This window comes from Arvicanthis niloticus, chromosome 16 (assembly GCF_011762505.2).
Source record: "Arvicanthis niloticus isolate mArvNil1 chromosome 16, mArvNil1.pat.X, whole genome shotgun sequence".
Taxonomy (NCBI): domain Eukaryota; kingdom Metazoa; phylum Chordata; class Mammalia; order Rodentia; family Muridae; genus Arvicanthis; species Arvicanthis niloticus.
The window spans coordinates 67,828,873-67,849,373 of record NC_047673.1 but is presented as its reverse complement, the minus strand read 5'-3'; the positions used below and the strand labels follow the sequence as shown (position 1 = coordinate 67,849,373).

The window sequence follows — 20,501 nt, the reverse complement described above, 5'->3', positions numbered from 1 at the left end:
GCATTAGTTGTTGCTTCATGAATATGTATGTACATGGATATTCCTAAATATAACTGGCTTGGTCCACATTCTTTTAAGTATTCTAGAGTATAGACCATTTAATTTTTAGATTTTTTTATTTTATTGTTTCATGTGTTTGAGTGCTTTGTATAAATGTATGTCTGTATACTCATGTGCATGCCTGGTGCCTAAGGTCAGAAGAGGGTGTTGGATCCCTTGGGACTGGTGTTACACATGGTGTTGATCTACCAGGTTGGTGCTGGGAATCGGACTCAGGTCCTCTGGAAGAACAGCCAGTGCTCTTAACTGCTGAGCCACCTCTGCAGCCCCTTCTTTTTTTCTGGAATGAAAGGCTGACATAGGTTTGAATGTGTTAGTGTTGAGGTTTGGTCTTGCTGTGTATTGTAATGCTAAGTGCAGGCCCCCAAGATCTGGAGTCTGGGTGTAGACTCAAGTGATGCTATATGATCTTGCCTCCAAGTTATTTCTGATTGGTAAATAAAGATGCTGACAGCCAATAGTTGGGCAGAGGAGACATAGGTGGTGTCATGGTTTGAATATGCTTGGCCCAGGGAGTGGCACTGTTTGGAGGTGTAGCCTTGTTGGAGTAGGTGTGTCACTGTGGGCTTGGGCTTTAAGACCCTCATCCTAACTGTCTGGAAGTCAGTCTTCCAATAACAGCCTTGAGATGAAGGCATAGAACTCTCAGGTCCTCCTGTACCATGCCTGCCTAGATGATAATAGACTGAACCTCTGAATCTGAAGCCAGCCCCAATTAAATGTTGTCCTTTTAAGACTTGCCTTGGCCATGGTGTCTGTTCACAGCAGTAAAAGCCTAACTAAAACAGGTGGGGTTTAGGATTCCTGGGCTTGAGGTCAGAGAACCATGAGGAGCAGAAGAAGGTGAAGGAGGAGGAGGAAGATGCCATGGGTTAAGAGTCAAGAAAACATGGGCCTGAGGGCTGGCCAACTGGAGGCAAGAGCAGCCCAGATGAGACATATTAGTGACTCGGGGTTATCGAAAGGAAAGTGGGTTCTAATATACAGGATAGATATCTGCCCAGCTCTTGTGCTGTTGAAGCCTCACTGTAAATATGAAGGTTGTGTGTGTCTTTTATCTGGGAAATGAATCATCAAAGTCAGGGTAGAATCCTGGGATTGGGAGTAAAGATTTCAACAACACATGAAGATCTATTTGAAAGTCATTATTTTATGCAAAAAGTTTGTTGCAGATTCCTCCTTTGCCACCTGATATCTGAACTCTGTCCATCAGAGGCCAATTCTGAGGATAGCTAACATGCTGGAATGTGCATCTTCCTCTGGGCCAGTCCTTTGGGATACCGTTTTTGTTTTTCCTCTTGGAATTTCTTTTGCTGAAGTAATGTTTGGGTGCAGGGTTAGGGGCTGAGTGGTGGTGTGTTCCTTGATGCTTGTCTTCTTGAAGGAACAAATTCAGTCAAGACATAAGTTAAATGTAGGCTTATGTCCCAAAGCATCAGTGTACTTGGTGAAGCAGAGTGGGGTGGAACAGCTTGGTGGGATCCATGCTGTGGAGTTATAAAATGTTTTATGAGTGTCTATGAGGAGAGAATATTGTAAGAAAGCCCTGCCCCATCATTGACTCCATCAGCAGGAGCAACCCCACCCTCAAGTGGCCAGGATTCAAGGCAACTGGAATTGTTACACATTATTCAGCTCTAACCTGGTCATCTTGGCTATCACTTACATTCTAACATTCAACCTAAGAGACTTGGCTTTGCTATGGCATATTTCCTGAAGAAACAATATAGTTAAAAAAAACATTGGCATTTTTGTGCAATATTTTTAATGTTTTGTAATAAGAATGCTGTATTGTGTATTGTCCATACTATTATAATGATTTGATTAACTTTGAAAGCACACAGGGAATAGTGGAGAATATATGGGGGAGCTTTTGTCTCCACAATATGACTGAATTGCTTGCTCTGCATGATGCCATCAGGATCAATTTTACTCTTTATCACTGGGGATGCATCCTTGCTGCTAAGAGACCTCAAAAAACTTGGATGCAAGAGATACAACTGTTTATATATTTAGATAAAATAACCGTGCCTATACTACCATGTGAGCTTGAACGTGATGAATCTTGTCTGACCTTAAAAGGTAAGAGGGTTAGTACATGTCTGGGAGCAATAACAAGCATACACAATGCTGTTTAATAGATCCCTGGTATGTTCCTGAACAAATAATATCATTTAATATCTAATTATATGTTGGTAATATACATACTCACATATATCATCTTTCACTAACCTTATATAAATATCTAATCTGACACCATCGTCTTCTTGAAAAGCCAAGAATTCCAGTTTCAGAAATACCTCTGCTTCTGTTCAGTTTCATAAATACACCATCTTTTTTTAGGTAAACAGTACTTTCTACTAGAAACAGAATTCCTTCCGCAAATAGGATCGCATCCTTCAGACTGTGCCTTTGAGCGTCACTCAGGATACCTGGAGGGACTCTTATTTTGACCCAGGTTTGAAAGGAGTCATTTGTTTGGAGGCTCTCCTGGTCAGTGATCAAGAGAGCATACGAAGAGATGCAGGAATGCCAGCTAATCAGCAGTGGACTTCCAGCTGGCAGGGTGATTGGCAGGTATCCAGGAGGCTCCAACATAGTCATTACGGGAAACGTCAGCATGAACTGGCGATTTGCAATGAGGCAGTCCTGGAAAGCCACTTTGTTACCTTTTATCACTTTGACTATATCATCTGAAGACATTGGCAGATGAATGACCCAGGTTCTAAGGAGAAGAAAAATGAGACAGAGAGGAAACAGGAGTGGGCACCCTGATCCTTCCTTTCGCCGATTTACCTCAGAGCTTATGCTAAAAAAAAAAAAAAAAAAAAAAACCCTTTTTATCAGCATAAGCTGCTCTGGCTCCATTTTTCATTCTTCACACTGACAGAGGAAAATAATGACTTTTGATACTCTTTCTGCTGCAGTGTGTCTCTCTATCCACAAATGAACAGTCCATACCCCTCTTTCTTAACATATAGTTTCACACATCACCTATTGGTTTCTTGAGTGGCAAGCACATTTGTTAGTTACACCAATGAGTGCTTCTAAATCTAAAGCAAATCATAACAGGTATTATGCAATGGTGTAGAGAAATAGCAAACTTCATATACTGCTGGGGGAAATCTGAATGGTGCAGTGATTTTATAACTGTGCAATCTAACCATTCCTCAAAAATCAAATGTGGGGAGTACTGTGTGACTCTAATCCCACTCCTTGATATATACTGAAGAGAAACAAAACTTGTCGTCACTGCATACAACATTTGCATACAGATACCCCAGCAGCATTATTCTTAACAGAGTTGAAGAAAATAACCAACATGCTTATCAACTTTAGAATGATTGAGCAATGTGCCAAATTCTGAAGTTATCAATGTACACATTGAATTAGTTTAAACTACAGTTTAAAAGGCTGGGGTTACCTGGCATGTAAGTTCTCTTCAACAAAGCTTGTTAAAAACAGACAAGGAACATGTTCTCATAACCTTCCCACACTTCTCCTACATCAGAGAAGGCCTTCAGTCTGGTTTTATAGGGACTCACTTCCCAAGTGTTATAAAAGCAAAAAGAATTTGAGTTCCAGCTTATTAATGTTCTGAAGATCCTTCGAGTGGTACTTCTTACTCTTCCTATTCATGACAGTTTTCTGCATCTCTTAGAATTTGTCTGTTCTCTTAAGTCCCAGTTTGAAGTCTCTTGTATACATGCCCCCTCCACTCACGCTTACAAGGCTCTCCTGCTAACTCCACTTTCAGGCATGCCTTATTCCCCTCTTCTGCAGTCAGCTGCAGGCATTGCTATGTTGCACAGTAGCGTGTGTTCATTTCTATCAGAACATGTCTGTTCCCTGTTGAAGACAGTAACTGCATCCTACCTTCCATAGTTAACATGCTACCTCTCAGGTTGGAATTTGTGGGTAGGAGGGTGGGAGTGCTAATGAACACTGGTGGAGGCTGTGACCAGTACATCCTTCATATCCCAGCAGCCTGCTTTCACGGCAGAGTAGGGATCATTTAGGGATATGGTCACCCCTAATGAGGCTTTTAGATTGAGGATTAGGCTTTTAACCACATCGGGAAACAATCATCCAAGAATGTAATCGGTATTTTCTGAGTTGATCCATCAGTTGGAATTATCACAGAAAAAAAAAATGTTTTTTCTGTGTCATAAAAAGAATTCTTTCCCTGGAAATCGTATGTCAGGTACATTTCATAAAAGTCTACTCATGTTTTCAAATCTTTTTCGAAGCTTTTGTTTTTTAAATTAAAGATAAATTAAAAGACTTGAATACCCTTCTGAAGTTAAGGAACCTGAGTGGTACACGAGCCTCTTCTCAGGTGTGAATATGAAAGGACGCTGTCCCATGGTGTAGAAATGCTTGGTTAGTACCTGGGAATTCTGAAAAAATAAAAACAAAGTAAGGTTTCTCTTTTATTATTTTCATAGCCAAAGGTATTTGGAAGTACTTTTATGTGTTTAATGCTGTATTAAATTTGTTCTTTTAGTTAAGACATTGTTTATGCTTATATATTCAACAACATACTTTCATTATTTATGTTTGTTTCTTTTAACCATATAGTTTCCTCCCAACGACAATGTTATGAACTATTAATGTCATATAGCGGTATAGTTCAGTGGTGGAGTACTTGCTTCAGTCTATAAAGAAATATAAGGTATAATAAAGGATCCAACATACTGAAGACATTCTTGTGCTATCAGAATCTTATGTGAATGAAAACCACGGAGATTCTGAAATACAGAAACATAAGTGTTGAAATGTTAATTTTGTATTTTTGTTGTGGGCAGGAAGTGTTGCCATAGTAAACATGTGAAAGACACAGGACAATTTGAGGGAGTCAGTTTTCTCCTTCCTTCACCTAGGTCCCAGGGATTGAACCCAGGTCATTCAGGCTTGGAAGCAAAAAATGTCATCTTCTGACCAAGCTTAGTGGCCCCATAATTTAAAAAATGAAAAGTCTGTCTGTTGGCAACTGATATACTGGGGTGGTCTTCCCATCTGAAGCACTTCTTGATGCTAACACTTCCTCATCATCTCCTCCCACAAACAATGAAGGTCTCCAGAATTTGACCTTGAATTCTGTTCTCCTCATGTCCATTCTTCTGTATAAACATGTCATACACTCACATATATACATACATAAAGAAAAGTTGAGAAATTGATGCTGTAGTCAATCAAAGGGTAAATACCTTTCATCAAAGTTAAAAGGTTTTGTGTACCAAAAGACACCATCAACAAGGTAAAAAGACAATCCACATATGAAAGAAAATACTTGCAAATTGCATTCTGCAAGATATTAATATTCAGATTATATAGATGTTGTGAATATTTAATTATGGGTTCTGAAATTTTATGGGAATTTACACTTCTGCATGTGAGACACTGTGGGTCCTTACCCCCAGTTTGCTCTAATTGGTAAATAAAGTTGCTGATGGCCAATGGCTGAGCAGGGAAACAGAGATTGGACTTTGAGGTTCCTTGGCAAGGAACTTGAGGGAGGAAGAGAATCACCATTTCCAGGGAAAAAGAAGGTTGCAGACTGAAAGGTGTAGGATAGAGAGACAGAGACACTACCAACATATAAGAGTTTGGGATCATGGTCCATGAGTGCTGCAGGGCTGGGCCTATAGCAGTCAGGATGGAATATGTTTTAGTAAGTAATAATTTAGGAATATCAGAGGGGAGAGTGTATTAGCTGCGGGGAAGTTTGTATTGTTCTGTTTAAGACATATTGAAATAAAAGGCTATGTGTGTATGTCTTTCATTCCTGAATCCACAACATTCATATTGTTGCTAGAAGAGCATGCACAGCCGCCAGGAGAATTTCGAGTAGATTAATCAACTATTGCAGCATATAGGAAGCTCTTAAAGCTCAAGAATTCAGAAAGAACACGATCACAAATGAACAAAGACTTGAAAAGACATTTCTCCCCAAAGATTATATTAATGGTCAATAGGGACACGAAGACATGTTCCACATCAGTGCTCATTACAGAAATGCAGATCGGAACCACAATGATTCTGGGAAATGTGGAGCACACTTTGAATCCACATTCAGGAGACAAAGTCAGTTGGATCCCTGAGTTGGAGGCCAGCTAGAACTACACAGTGAGATCATGCCTAAAGGACAAACAGGCAAATGGCTCAGTGAGATTTCCCTATCGTTAAGGGTGGCTATTTAAAGAAGAAAAACAGCATTGACTCTACAAAACCTAGAAAGTGTAACTGAGGCTGTGGAAGAATTGGACCTTTCTGCACTGCTGGTAGGAATATAGGACAGGGCAAGTGCTATGAGGAACGCTGCAGAGTTCTAAAAAATTTAAAGCAGAATTACCAGCATAGTTCACAATAGCCCATAAGTAGAAACAAGCCAAAAGTCACTGAGAGGCAAACAAAATGTAGCACTTGCTACAACAGACTTAGCTTTAAAGAGGGCGGGAGAGAAAAGGAAATGCATGAAGATCTTATGACAACTGTAGACAGTCAGAAAACACAAACCTTGTTCAAATCAAATTCCACTGCCATGCATAATCTACAAGCCTTGGAAAGCTAACACAGAAAATAAAGTCCTTGGGAAACCTACTGTTGAATGTCTAGCTTCAGAAATGGAAGAAAATAAATATACCACACTAGTTTTCTATTTTAATATGGATACCGTGCTCAATTAGACCTCAAATGTGAATACATCTTTAAATAGTGGGAAGCTTTAAATGTGAAACAGGAGATTTGTTAAACAACCAAATAAAAAGATAACTAGGCTAATGAATGGGGTTAGACAGGATTAGAAAGAGTTAATGACCAATGACATGGGCCCAGTCAAAATGCACCTCTGAAGCTTGGCAACCAAAGTTTAATCCCTGGAATCCAAATAAAGGTATAAGGAAAAGAGGACCAACTCCATAAAACTGTCTCCTGGCCTACACACACACACACACACACACACACACACACACACACACACTATATCAGAGAGTTCCTGACCAGTCACTGAGATAGCAACAGGCTCATGAGAACAGCTGTCTATACTGATATTCCTCCGTATGCTTTACATTGAAACAGAACGCAAAATTCAACTCTTCAAAGCAGTAAATTTGTAATGAATATATGAAAGGGCTGAAATATTTGCTATGTTACACATTAGCTATGTTTTGGATGCATGACTTCAAATGTATATACTCATAGGACATCCTTAAAGCACACAAAGGATCCATCTCTTCAACAGTGATGAGGAGGATGCTCAGTGGAGTGGTGTGTAATTGCAGAGATCAAGGGCAGTTCAAATACCTGTGATGACTAAACTCATCAAGGAAGCCATAAAGGTGCTTTACACTGACCTCAGGACAGTTAAAATACTACACATTGGTTATAGCATAAACTCAGTCCTCAGAAAAAGACTGGCAGCCTGTGTGATCCAATGAATATTGGTACTAACCAGTGAAGGTTTCTTTGCGGTCTTCAACAGCTCTTCAGAGCTAGCACTTTCTGGATCATACACCCATATGGTGACAATCTATAACATAAAATAGAAGAGGCAGAAATTGAACTCTGTGGTGTGTGTGTGTGTGTGTGTGTGTGTGTGTGAAAGAGAGACAGAGAGAGACAGAGAGAGAGAGAGAGAGAGAGAGAGAGAGAGAGAGAGAGAACTAAGTTAGGAGGAGTGGGATAGAGGGTAAATCTTGGAGTAGTTAAAGGATGGGTAAGATTGAATGCAAACAAAATACATTGTATATATAATTATCAAAGAATTAAAAATAATTGAATAAAATGTATTCACATTTCTTCCAGTTTTATACAAATTTCCTTTTTTTCCCTCTTTTTTCTTTTTTTGTGGCAAAAACCACTCACAACTATCTCTAGCTGCAATTCCAAAGGATCCAGTGTCCTCTGCTGCCTCTGCAGGAACCAGGCGTGTAAACGGCACATGGGATTCATATAGGTAAATTATACATGCTCATAAAATAGAAATGAAAAAAGTTTTCACCTCAGTGACGCTGGACTCTTCTTAATCATCACTAATCATTAGCTCCAGCTAACCAGCATCAATTGTCCCCGTAGTCCCTTCTATTCTAAAGCCAGAGCCACATGGCCAAAGCTGCCTAGTTCTGCTGCTTGCTGGGGCTGGAACATGGCCCCTTGTTCTAGTACATCATCACCAGCTTTCGGTTGTTTTAACTTCTTCACTGCCTAAGCTTGGCTGTCCTGGAACTTGCTCTGTAGACTCACTTTGAACTCAAGAGATCTGCATGCCTTTCTCCTAAACACTGGGATTAGAGGTGTGATCCTCCAAGCCTGGATTTAAGTTTTTCTTCACCTAGAACTTGCTCTATCCCAGGCTGGCCTTGAACTGTCTCTTTCTCTCCAGTGCTAGAATTAAAGGTATGTGCCAGTAGTGCCCAGTATGGAAAATCTAGACTTAAAAAGGTTTAGAGTTGCACGAATTATATGTTTCATAACTGTAATTAATGTCTCCTTTGATTTTTGGTACAGTGTTTTAGTCAGGGTCTTGCCATGTTGCCCAAAACTGATTGTTCTATGTCCTAGGTAACATTTGACATTATCAGCTGACTGAACTCACTGTGAAGCTGAAGAAGATAACCTTGAACTCTGGACCTGGAGTGCTGAACTCTGGAATGTTGACATTACAGGCATGGACCAGCTACCATACCAAGTTATGTGTGCTGGGGAGTGACCTCAGGGCTTTGTGCTTGCCAGGAAAGTGCTCTCCCAAATAAGCTACATCTCCAGCCTTCAAAACTTAATTTTATATAATTTTTTTATACACAATCTTACTTTGTAGCTCAGGCTGGCCTCAAATTTATGATTGTTGAGCATCATCCTTCTGATTACTCAGAGGACAAACCATGCCTGACTTTATAAGGCTTTTGTATTAACTGGGTTAGATTTATAAACATGTACCATGTAACAAAACTAAGAACATTGGATGATAATTTATACAGTCTCGATAAGCACATTACATGCTAAAGTATTTTATGAACAGCCCCAGATCCCCAATGTCTGCAAATAGTATTACAATCCCTTTAGTGTTTCAACAGAAGACACTTGAGTAATCCTCTCTGCTTCTGCTATTTAGGAAAGATATTTGAAGAGAAGCCCACCCTTGCACCCATATTCGATCAAGCCTCCCTGACTAGGCCTCCTAAACCCAAAGGATCTTCAAACATACTTTGAGCTCTGCCACTCTATAGAACATTTATGACAAAAGCATTGGGGGAATTTCTGAAAACGTAAGTAATGAAGGAAGACCTTGGAGTAGCAACTTTTGGGAGAGATGCAAACCTGATAAACATTACCTGGCTTAAGTTGTAATAAACGTCTCTGTGGGGAGGAAAACAAAATACATTTAAATAAACATCATAAGAAACATTAGTTGGAACGCTATATCTTCAATATACATGTTTCTTCTTTTTTTGAAAAGAAAAATCCATTATTTATTTATTTACTTCTCATAAGGTAAGTCCAGGAAAGGTACAGCATCACATGGACTCTGTCCAATGGCCTTTACAGGAAAGTGGCTTCAGAATTTGGCAGAAACCATTCCTCTGTTTCTCTGGTCCAAGTTACTTGGCCTGGATCACCCTGGTTTTGTTTGGTTTGCCTCCAGGAGTCACTGCACTAATTTTTGCTTTATACGCATAAGCACATCTCTTGGCCAAGTGCAATTCCGTTTCATGTCAGGCATAAACCCCTTCAGCTTTACCAAGAGCCCTTTGGTTTTAGAGACCTTACTCCTAGCCAGGAAAATGGCTTTGTATCACAGCCTTCCAGGAATATTCACCTTTCAGAAGTCCTGTTCCCAGCAGGTCTCCACAGGCATCAAAATTCCCATCAATGCATTGTTTCTAAACCTATGAATATTCTCTTAACATTTTTGTACATAGATATAAAGAATAGGATGAGGTAATTTTTTAAAATGTGTTTCCTAGGGACCAGGTAGGCGAGAAGAATGCACGTGTAGAATGCAAGTACTTTAGCATGGTAAGAATATGTGATACCTGAATGATGGAGACCCACCATTATGCATTTGTCTATGCTGGTGGAAATACAGTACCAAGACTGGACCGATAATGCAAGCTGCAGCATTTTGGTGCTCAAACACTGATGTTGGCTGATCAATTAAAATGAATATGCCACTCTGGGAAGGCATATTGAAAATGGGCGTATGCATGAGTAACAGTTGAAGACAGATGACCCAATAGAAACATCTGTTTATGGTCCTCTCAGGTTCTATGAATTTCAAACTGCTCTGAATAAATACCTTTTAAAAAATCTAAAACTGTCTTCCACACAGCAGGAAGATCTACTAAGAAAATGTAATTTCAAAACTGGGCATGGTAGCACAAACCTTTATGTTGCGACCCGAGCTGCCCCACGTTTGGGGGCCAAAATCTTGCGGACCGCTCTGTCAATGTTGAACTCACACTGCCCAAAGCCTTGGGGGCTAAATTGTTAGAGCCTGCTCTGCCTTAAGCTGCTCAGCTCTGCCGGTCCAGGTTCAGCAAGAGAGAGAGAGAGAGAGAGAGAGAGAGAGAGAGAGAGAGAGAGAGAGAGAGAGACCTGACTCGAGGAATGGAGACCAGACAGAGTGTGATTCAATCCTGTTTATTCTTCAGTCTCTCTTCTTCTCTCCAAGTTCCTAGTCCCTAGTTCCTAGTCCCTAGTGCCTCCAAGTTCCAAGTTCTTCCTCCAAGTGCCAAGTGCCTAATACCTAATAATCTTCTTCTGAGTTCTCTAGTCCAAGTGTCTTCTTCCTCAATGCCTAATCCTACTCCAAGTTGTACTCTAAGTTGTACTGAACTCTTCTGTCTGCCTCTTGCCTTTTATATGTCTCACGTCTAAGCCACGCCCCTAAGCCACGCCTTTAAGTCATGCCCTTAGGCCTTGTCTCTAAATCTGATCTCTAAGCCATGCCCTTAAGTCACACACCTTTAAGTCTCACATACCCAAGGGAAGATCCTGGGTATCTAAACCAAGATGTTATCAGAGTGTGCTCAGCTGTTGTAGACTATTGTAATCAAGTCTCTTATCAGGGTATATGGCTCAAGATGGCTGCAAGGATGATAGCTGCCTTCCATTGGCTCCCCACACCTTTAATCCAGCACTTGAGAGGTAGAGGCAGATTTTGAAGCCAGCCTGGTCTAGTAAGTGTGTTTATGTGTGTATGTGTGTAGTATGTGTGATGTGTATGAATGTGTGTGTGTGGTGTGTGTATGGCGTGTGTGAGCATGTAAATGTGTTTTGTGTGTATGAGTGTGTGGTATGTATTAGTGTGTGGTTTATGTATGATGCGTGTGTATGATGTTTATGGGATGTGTGGTGTGTATGGTGTGTGTGTGGTGTGTGTATGAGTGTGTGGTATGTATTAGTGTGTGGTGTATGTATGATGTGTGTGTATGATGTTTATGGGATGTGTGGTGTGTATGGTGTGTGTATGGTGTGTGTATGAGTGTGTGGTATGTATTAGTGTGTGGTGTGTGTATGATATGTGTGTGTATGGTGTTTGTGGTACATGTGGTGTGTATGGGTGAGCCTGTGTAAAGCCTATAAAACTAGAAAGATGGTCAACAGATGGTTTCAAAAAGTGTGGGGTGGGGAGAGGTGGCAAAAAGAAACATGTGGCATGAGAGTGAAAAGGAGCTCTGGGGAGGCCACATGGGAACGGAAAGAGGGGACAGGAGGGAAGGGAGGAGAATCTATTAAAACCTACTTTGAAAATGTCACAAAAATGCCTACAGAGATAGCTTAGTGTTCAAAGGCACTGGCTGCTCTTTCAGAGGACCAAGCTGCAGATCCCAGTACCCTCAAGGTGGGTCACAACCATTTGTAACTGCAGCCTCAGGGGATCCAGTGTCCTCTTCTGGCTTCCTCAGATACTGCACATGTGTAGTGCACAAATATACATGCACACAAAACACTCATACACAGAAAATGCAAAAAGAAAGTGTCATAAAGACATCTAGTATCTTGTAAGTGGATTAAAAACCTAAATTGAAAACAAACAAACAGTAACAAAGATGACATAGAGGCAAATAGACCAGCTAAGTAGGACAGACAGCCTAGGAGGCCAGGCATATACAGAAAACTGAGTTATAAACTGTAGATACTGTATATACAGTACTCAGTAAATTGTTATGAAAATCAATTATTCATGTTTAAAAAACAGAAGTGAACCTTACTACCTTGAAGCTTATTCAAAATTAATTCCAAGAGGATTAAGAATTTTTTTCTTTTGGAGGAGGGGTTCAAGATAGGGCCTCATTGTGTAGCCTTGAGTGTCCTGGAACTCACTCTGTAGACAAGGCTAGCCAGGAACTCATAGAGATCCACCTGCCTCTGCCTTTCAAGTGCTAGAATTAAAGACATGTGCTACCACTCTCTGTGCAGATTAAGACTTTTACAGAAAAAAATAATATAAAACTTAATGTAGAAGACTGTGATCTTGCAGGTAAGAAAATTTTTGTTTCTTTATCTATTTTTCTTTCTTTCTAAGATTTATTTATTTCAGGTATATGAGTACACTGTAGCTATCTTCATGCACCCCAGAAGAGGGCATCTGATCCTATTAGAAATGGGTGTGAGCCACCTTGTGGTTGCTGGTAATTGAACTCAGGATCTCTAGAAGAGCAGTCAGTGCTCTTAACAGCTGAGCCATCTCTCCAGCCCCAGAAATTTTCTTTAAATAAATTTAGTAGGCAAAAACTCACAAAGTTAGATTTATAATTGATTTGCAATAGTAAGGGCCTCTGTCAATAACAGGGAGTAGAAGTAGCAATGTACAAAAACCCGATACATAAAGTAATCTAAACACATGTGAGTGATAATGAACTAGTAATTTAAAAATAAAGTCTTATAAACTACTATGAAAAAGAAAATTAACTAAAAAATGAAGCAATACACTTATTGACAATGGAGGGCATTTCCCACAAGTGTAAAATACACTCAATGGCTTTAGTAACCAGTTGTATTGGTTTGAATTTTCCTGGTTCAGGGAGTGGCAATATTATGAAGTATAGCCTCCTTGGAGAGGGTGTGGCCTTGATAGGTGTGGCCTTGATAGAGTAGGTGTGGCCTTGTTGTAGTGGGTGTGGCTTTGTTGGAGTGGGTGTGGCCTTGTTAGAGGTGTGACCTTGTTGAAATAGGTTTGGCTTTGTGGAGGAAGTGTGTCATTGTGAGGATGGGCTTTGAGACCCTCCTTCACGATCCCCCTGAGACAGTCTTTTCCTGTTTGTCTTCAGAACAAGATTTAGAACTCTAATCTCTTCCAGCACCATGCCTGCCTGGATGCTGTAGTAATTCCCTGCCATGATGATAATGGACTGAACCTCAGAACCAGTAAGCCAGTTCCAATTAAATGTTGTCCTTTGTAAGAATTGGTCATGGTGTCTCTTCATAGCAATGAAACACTAACTGAGACATCAGTAAAGTGAAAATCAGTGACACACTGACATAATATCACATCCACTCCACTGTGCAGGATTCAAAGCTAGGGCAGTGGGAAGTGCTTCAAGGATCACTCTCCGAGGGTCCAGTAACAGGATGCGATATTTTTATGTCTTGGGGCTATGTACAAAGTTGGAGGATAATTTAGAATAAATACGTCTCTCTCTCTTCCCCCTTCTCTCTCTCTCCCCCACCTTCCACCACTACTCCCTCCCTTCTCAGGAACTCGACCTAGAGGCTAGTACATGCTTGAGTAGGCACTCTACCAGTGAGCTACAAGCCCAGCTCTCTTTTTTAGGCAATTGAATTTGAGGTCCATGCTTTAGAGAAATTATTAGTTAGACCAGTACTTCCCAGTTATAGCACATATACAAATAACACAGGGTCTTGTTAATAATGTTCATATAGCAGGTCCAGGACAAATGAAGCGGCCTAATCTGTTTTATTTCTAACAACTTCCTAGCCTCTCATTAGTGAGTTTGCTACCCATTCTGGGTAGCAAAGCATTACAAGGCAGGCTCGACAGCAGGGATCCTCAACCCATGGGTCATGACCCCTTTGAGGGTCTTATAGCAGATATCCTGTTTATCAGATATTTACATTATGATTCATAACAATAGTAAACTTAGAGTAATGAAGTGGCAACAAGATAAGCTTGTGGCTGGGGGTCACCACAACACAAGGAACTGTATTAAGGGGTGGCAGAGTTAGGAGAGTTGAAAACTGCTGCTCTAGGATGTATATGGCCTCATTTGGACTTACAAATGCCGTGATCAAAAGCAACTCTGGGAGGTGTTCTACACAACAGTTCATCATTGATGGAAGTCAGGACAGGAACTCAAATCAAACATGGCAGGAACCTGGAGGCAGGAGCCGATGCAAATGCATGGAAGGGTGCTTCTTACTGACTTGTTTCCCATGGCTTGCTGCTCAACCTGCTTTCTTACAGAACCCATGACACCTGCCTGGGGCACTGCTCATGGTGGGCTGGGCCCTGCCCCAACACTCATTAAGAAAATGCCTGCCGGAACACTGGTTCCTTCCGGTCTGGGCCAGAACACTGAGCAGATCTTGGGTGGCAGCTCTGCCCCCAACATCCAAGAACCCAGAGGAAGCAGGGATCCCAGGAGCTCGAACTCAGGCAGTATCTTAGGTAAGCAGACAGCAGGGCCCGCCCTAAACAGGGAGTGACTGGGAACCAAAAGGACCCAGAGGAGGCAGGGATCCCAGGCGCTCTAACTTGGACAGTGTCTTAGAAACTAGTTCCCAGATCTGAGGCCTAGATCACACCTCTGCCAGGTCTGCTGTTGTGTGGACCCAGGATTCCACCTGAGACATACTGGAAGGTCCACTCAATCCAGATCCACAGAGGAACAAATGAACTCAGAGCTTCAGACAACATATCCTGAGATATTCTAGAGGAGACACTGCACCCAGAACAGCAGACACCTAGCTGGACTACTACCTTGGAGGCACCATATCCTGAGGCATCCTAGAGGTACCACTGTAATCAGTGCAGCTGGAAAAGATCACAGAGACATCTGGACCCCTAGGAGATCAGGCACAAGCTAGATAACTAGAAAGACAGGCTTCAGTCAGAGACAGCAAGTACAGGCAGCACTAGAGTTAACCAGATGGCAAAAGGCAAGAGCAAGAATGTAAGCAACAGAAACCAAAGTTACATGGCATCATCAGAACCCAGCTCCCCCATCAGAGCAAGCCCTGAACACCCCATCACACCAGAAAAGCAGGAATCAGAATTAAAATCACTTCTCATGATGATGATAGAGGGCTTTAAGAAAGACATAAATAACACTCTCAAAGAACTTAAGGAGAGCACTGGTAGACAGATAGAAACCCTTACAGAGGAAACACAAAAATCCCTTAAGGAATTTCAAGAAAATGCAACCAAACGGGAAAAGGCATTAAACAGAACCATGCAGGATCTAAAAATGGAAGTAGAAACAATAAAGAAATCACAAAGGGACAATACCCTGGAGATAGAAAACCTAAAAAAAAAAAAAAGATCAGGAGTCATAGACACAAGTATCACCAACAGAATACAAGAGATGGAAGAGAGAATCTCATGTGCAGAAGATACCATGGAAAACATTGACACAACTGTCAAAGAAAATGCAAAATACAAAAAGCTACTAACCCAAAATATACAAGAAATCCAAGACACAATGAGAAGGCCAAACCTAAGGATAATAGGTATAGATGAGGGGGAAGACTCCCAACTAAAAGGACTAGTAAATATCCTCAACAAAATTATAGAGGAAAACTTCCCTAACCTAAAGAAAGAGATGTCCATAAATATACAAGAAGCTTACAGAACTCCAAATAGTTTAGACCAGAAAAGAAATACTTCCCGCCATATAATAGTCAAAACATCAAATGTACAAAACAAAGAAAAAATACTAAAAGCAGTAAGGGAAAAAGGCAAAGTAACATATAAAGGCAGACCTATAAGAATTACACCAGACTTCTCACCAGAGACCATAAAAGCCAGAAGATCCTGGACCGATATCATACAGACCCTAAGAGAACACAAATGCCAGCCCAGACTACTATACCCAGCAAAACTGTCAATCATTATTGATGGAGAAACCAAAATATTCCATGACGAATCCAAATTTACACAGTATCCAACACAAATCCAGCACTTCAAAGAATAATTGATGGAAAACTCCAACACAAGGAGGGAAACTACAACCTAGAAAAAGCAAGAAAGTAATCTTCCAAAAACCCCAAAAGAAGATAGTTACACAAACATATCTCCACGGATGTTAGCCCAAAAGCTTGGATTAGTGAAGACTCAACCCACAGACCACATGAAGCTCATGAAGAAGGACGACCAAGAAGGGATGCCTCAGTTCTACTTAGAATGAGAAATAAAAATGCTCAAGGGAGCAAATAGGGAAACAAAACATGGAACAGAAACTGAAGGAGGGGCCATCAGGAGACCTTTCCACCTGGGTATTCACCCCATGTACAGCCACCTAATCTGTTATTGACCCCAGGTGGAAAGCAACAATACCAAACAACCAGAGCCCCCCAGGGTCTAAACCACCAGCCTGGGAACACATAGGGAGGGACCCAAGACTCCAGAGGTATATGTAGGGGAGGATGGCCCTGTCCCATAAAAAAAAAAATGAATGAAAAATGAATGAATGAATGAATACACAGTGGGGGGGGGAAGTGAGGGCGGGGAGGGGATAGTGAGGGGGGTAGGTGTGGTCACTGCCTCATAGAAGCATGAGGAGGGGGATGGGATAGGTTTCTGGGTGGTGGGAGGAAGTAGGCTAAGGGGATAAAATCTGAAACGTAAATACTACAACCAATTTTAACAAGCGGGGGGGGGGAGTCTTCAGAACCATCATCTTTTAAAAAAAAATGTCAGCCCCCTGGGGGTGGGAAATTTTTTTTTTCTTGATACTAAAACTTGTTCTGAGAATTGTATATTGCAGAATACACAGCCTTGGTGTATCTACTCATCAAGCAAACTGAGCAGACCTCTAAACCTGGTGGTTTAGACCCTGGGGGGCTCTGGTTGTTTGGTATTGTTGCTTTCCACCTGGGGTCAATAACAGATTAGGTGGCTGTACATGGGGTGAATACCCAGGTGGAAAGGTCTCCTGATGGCCCCTCTTTCAGTTTCTGTTCCCAAACCTCTGATGCCCTGGAATTCCATCTGGATTCAGTGAAGACACAGCATCAGAGGCTTATCAACTTACTCTTCCCCCCAACCCCTCTTCTAAAATCTCAACGCCCTTAATCAGCTTGAAGAAGTTAAAGAAGAGTCAGCGCCCCTATTCCCTGAGCTTGGGGACTAATGTGATTAATAATGGTCTGTCTTTCTAGGGACAAGTAGTGGTTTTGTTGGAACAGGGGGGATTAGCTAGGACTTACTGCATAGCCATAACCTACTGGTAGAAATCTGTATAATTATAATCAAGATGAAGTTATAATTTCTTAAATGGTACAAAATTTACTTTGATCTCAAATTTAAGGTTTTCATTGGTATGAGCCTCTTATTAATATAAAAATGAGATGAATATTGATACACTCATGGGCATTGTGCCTGTATAACACATTTAGGAATACAATGCCTAGACCCAGCCCTTTTTTAACTTTTTTAACTGATTTGGGACGGTTAACCTATGAGTTAAGGGACTATAGCAAATTCATATTTTTGAGTTTATTGTTAGGGTGTTTTCCATATTTTACTTAGAAATAGCTGAGAGGAGTTAACGGAAAACAGTCCAGGTTACCTTACATGGATAGTTGGTTTTCAAAACATCAGAAGTCCATAGAACTGATGCTACAAATATTTATATATTAATGTTCATATTGATTAGAGACCTGTCTGCTCCTGACAGCTTCCTGTTGTGGATTCTAAGAAGAAATTGAGCATCCTTGGAGTTACTCCAGTTGTGTGGTAACAGCCACTAGGCAAGAATTGCCTCTCTCCATCTACAGACAAATTACTGTCCAGAAAAGGACACACATGCAGAATAGTCGACTGATTATATCTGCCTAGACAGAGTAATCAGTCCTTAATAATCCTGCATCACCAAGGTCTGTCAGATGATTCTGGGCCAGAAGGCTGAAGATTTGATGCTCCAAACGTTCGGTAGTATAGGGGCTTTTCAGGTGTTCAGAGGTCTCTATAAATTGGCTAAGTTTTAGAAGCTATGCTTTGTGCTTCCCACAATTATAGTTAACTCAGTCATTCTGGATTTCTGACGGGGTTGAAAACTTAAAGCTATTTACCGTAAGAGAAAAGATTTGAGTGGATGGTCGTCAGCTGACATTCATCCTAAAGCCAGGTTCAGAACTAAATGTTTTAGTTAGGATAGATGACAGAGGTGCTGGTTAGTCAACAAAATGATGGACTGGGTATTAGGACTATCTTGTACCTCACTGGTACAAATTGGCATAATTATGCTCTAATTGTATTTTGAGAGAAAAGTTTCATTTTAACAGGAAGGGTGATGTGTAGGAGGAGCTAAGGTAGGAGGAGTACTGAGAGGAAGAAAAGGAGTAAGAAGAGGAGGAGAAGAAGGATAGGAGAAGGTAGGTGATGAAAGAGAGAAAGATGGGGGAGACAGGGAGGCAGATATTCATGTATCTCCACCAGTCAAAGATAGTTGTTATATCTAGGTCGGTCAGTGGGTTACACCTCTGATTGAACAATTCCAAACTTATAACGCTTATGATTAACATTATTTTTAAAAAAATGTATAAATGCAAAAAGGAAAAGGGGGCATAGGATAGGGGTTTCCTAAGGGGGGTGGGGGGGAATGGGGAAAGGGGATGCCATCTGAAGTGTAAATAAAATATCTAAAAAAAAAAAAAAAGAATAAAAAAAAAAGATCCATCCATTTGCCTGCAGAAATTCATGATGTCTTTTTTCATAACTGAATAGCATTTTATCATATAGATTTACATTTTCTTTATCCATTCTTCAGGAGAGGGACATATAAGTTATTTCCAGTTTCTTTATTTCTTACAAATAAAGCTGCTATTAACATAATTGAAAAAAAAAAAAAAAGAAAAGAAAATGCCCGACAGCTGGATCTTACAGAGGCATCTTCTCAGTTGAGGCTCCCTCTTTGCAGACAACTCTTGCTTGTGTAAAATTGACATAAAACTAGCAGCACGCTTGGTGGGCTGTAAAGGAACCATCATCAAGGATTCTATATAGTCTCTGGGTTACTTCCTGGACGACACTTCTGTTTTGGCTGTGTGGAGGAGACATAGCTAGCTCAGGGATGCCTGGAGGCTCATTTTGGTTAGTTTCAGCTCTCGGGGATCAGTGTACATGAATGTGAACAGTAATGCATTAAATGGCTCTCTGGTTTCTTGGAAGACATCTTAGTCCTTTGCTATAATGAAACCACCAAGCAGGTGACTTTAACCTTAATTTCTCATTTCTCTGGTGGCCGGGAAGTGCACGACCAGTGTAGGGTCAGCTTCACTCCCTAGAGTAGGCCACATCCTGGCTCACAGATGATACTATTTCACTCTGAATAGGGTAGGGAGTTTCTATCATAAGGCCCTAATCATATCCATAAGGGTTCTATCCTTAGGTCTTATCACATTCTCAAAGCCTCATACCAACTACCACAACATGAACTTGGGTGGAGACACAAGAGTTCAGTTTATTGAGATAGATTTTCCTCTCTGGTAGCTCCCAAGTTCTTTTCTTTAAAAGAAGCAGAAAGTAGCCATTTTGGTCACAGTGGAGGTTTAATTTTCTAACACAGCTCTATCAGGAGTTTTTACTTGTAAATCTGCCCTTGTCAATTGCTCCGTGGTTTCAGAACCCACGGAAGGGAGTCCTGTGATTGAGAATGAGGACAGAAGCCCGACATTTTCATGAGTGACAGAGGCTCAAACCACACTTCCTAGTGAGACTCTGGATAGGCCGATGTTAAGGAACCACATGAAGAAGATAATGAAGCTAATGCCAATAACTATTAGAGCACGTCACTACAACCCTGAGTGTTCTCATTGCTTCTGCCCAGGGCACATGATGACTGCTAATGTACCCAGTGAAGACTGGGTTACAGCATTACCACCGTATACACCACATGAAGGAAACGGTGGTACTATGGAAGATGGAGGAAGGTTTCCTCTAAGAAACAGATGTGATGTAGATAAAAAAGAAAGAGGTACACTCCATTCAACCATGAAATGCATTCTGCCTTCTTCTTGATGCTAAAGCATGCTTCTCTCACTGAATAACATTGCAGCACAATTAACCAAGTATGATCAAACTCTTCTTCCTTTTACTTCTACTCACCCATTCTTGTGTTAAGTCTCCACTGAAGAATTGTGCAAGACAGAGACTTTGAAAATAGATGAGACCTGTGGTCTCAAAAGCCAGAGGTCAAGTCTATCTCTGTCTTCCAGCACCTTTGTAGTTTGGTTCTCATATTCAACCCACACAAATG

General features: G+C 40.9%; 1 protein-coding gene across 3 annotated transcripts in view; it reads right to left on the bottom strand.

The window, feature by feature from the left end:
- The window catches only part of Catspere (catsper channel auxiliary subunit epsilon), a 122,527-nt gene that overhangs the window by 66,544 nt on the left and 35,482 nt on the right, over window positions 1-20,501 (bottom strand). For all 3 annotated transcript variants that reach the window (XR_013104492.1, XM_034520548.2, XM_076914579.1), the window contains 4 exons: window positions 9,393-9,417; window positions 7,514-7,591; window positions 4,354-4,460; window positions 2,293-2,785 (listed from right to left, as the gene is read on the bottom strand). Coding sequence is in view for 2 of the 3 variants with exons in the window: in XM_034520548.2 (XP_034376439.1) it covers window positions 2,293-2,785; window positions 4,354-4,460; window positions 7,514-7,591; window positions 9,393-9,417 (703 nt within the window). In the remaining variant the exon portion in view is untranslated. The remainder of the gene's footprint in view (window positions 1-2,292; window positions 2,786-4,353; window positions 4,461-7,513; window positions 7,592-9,392; window positions 9,418-20,501) is intronic.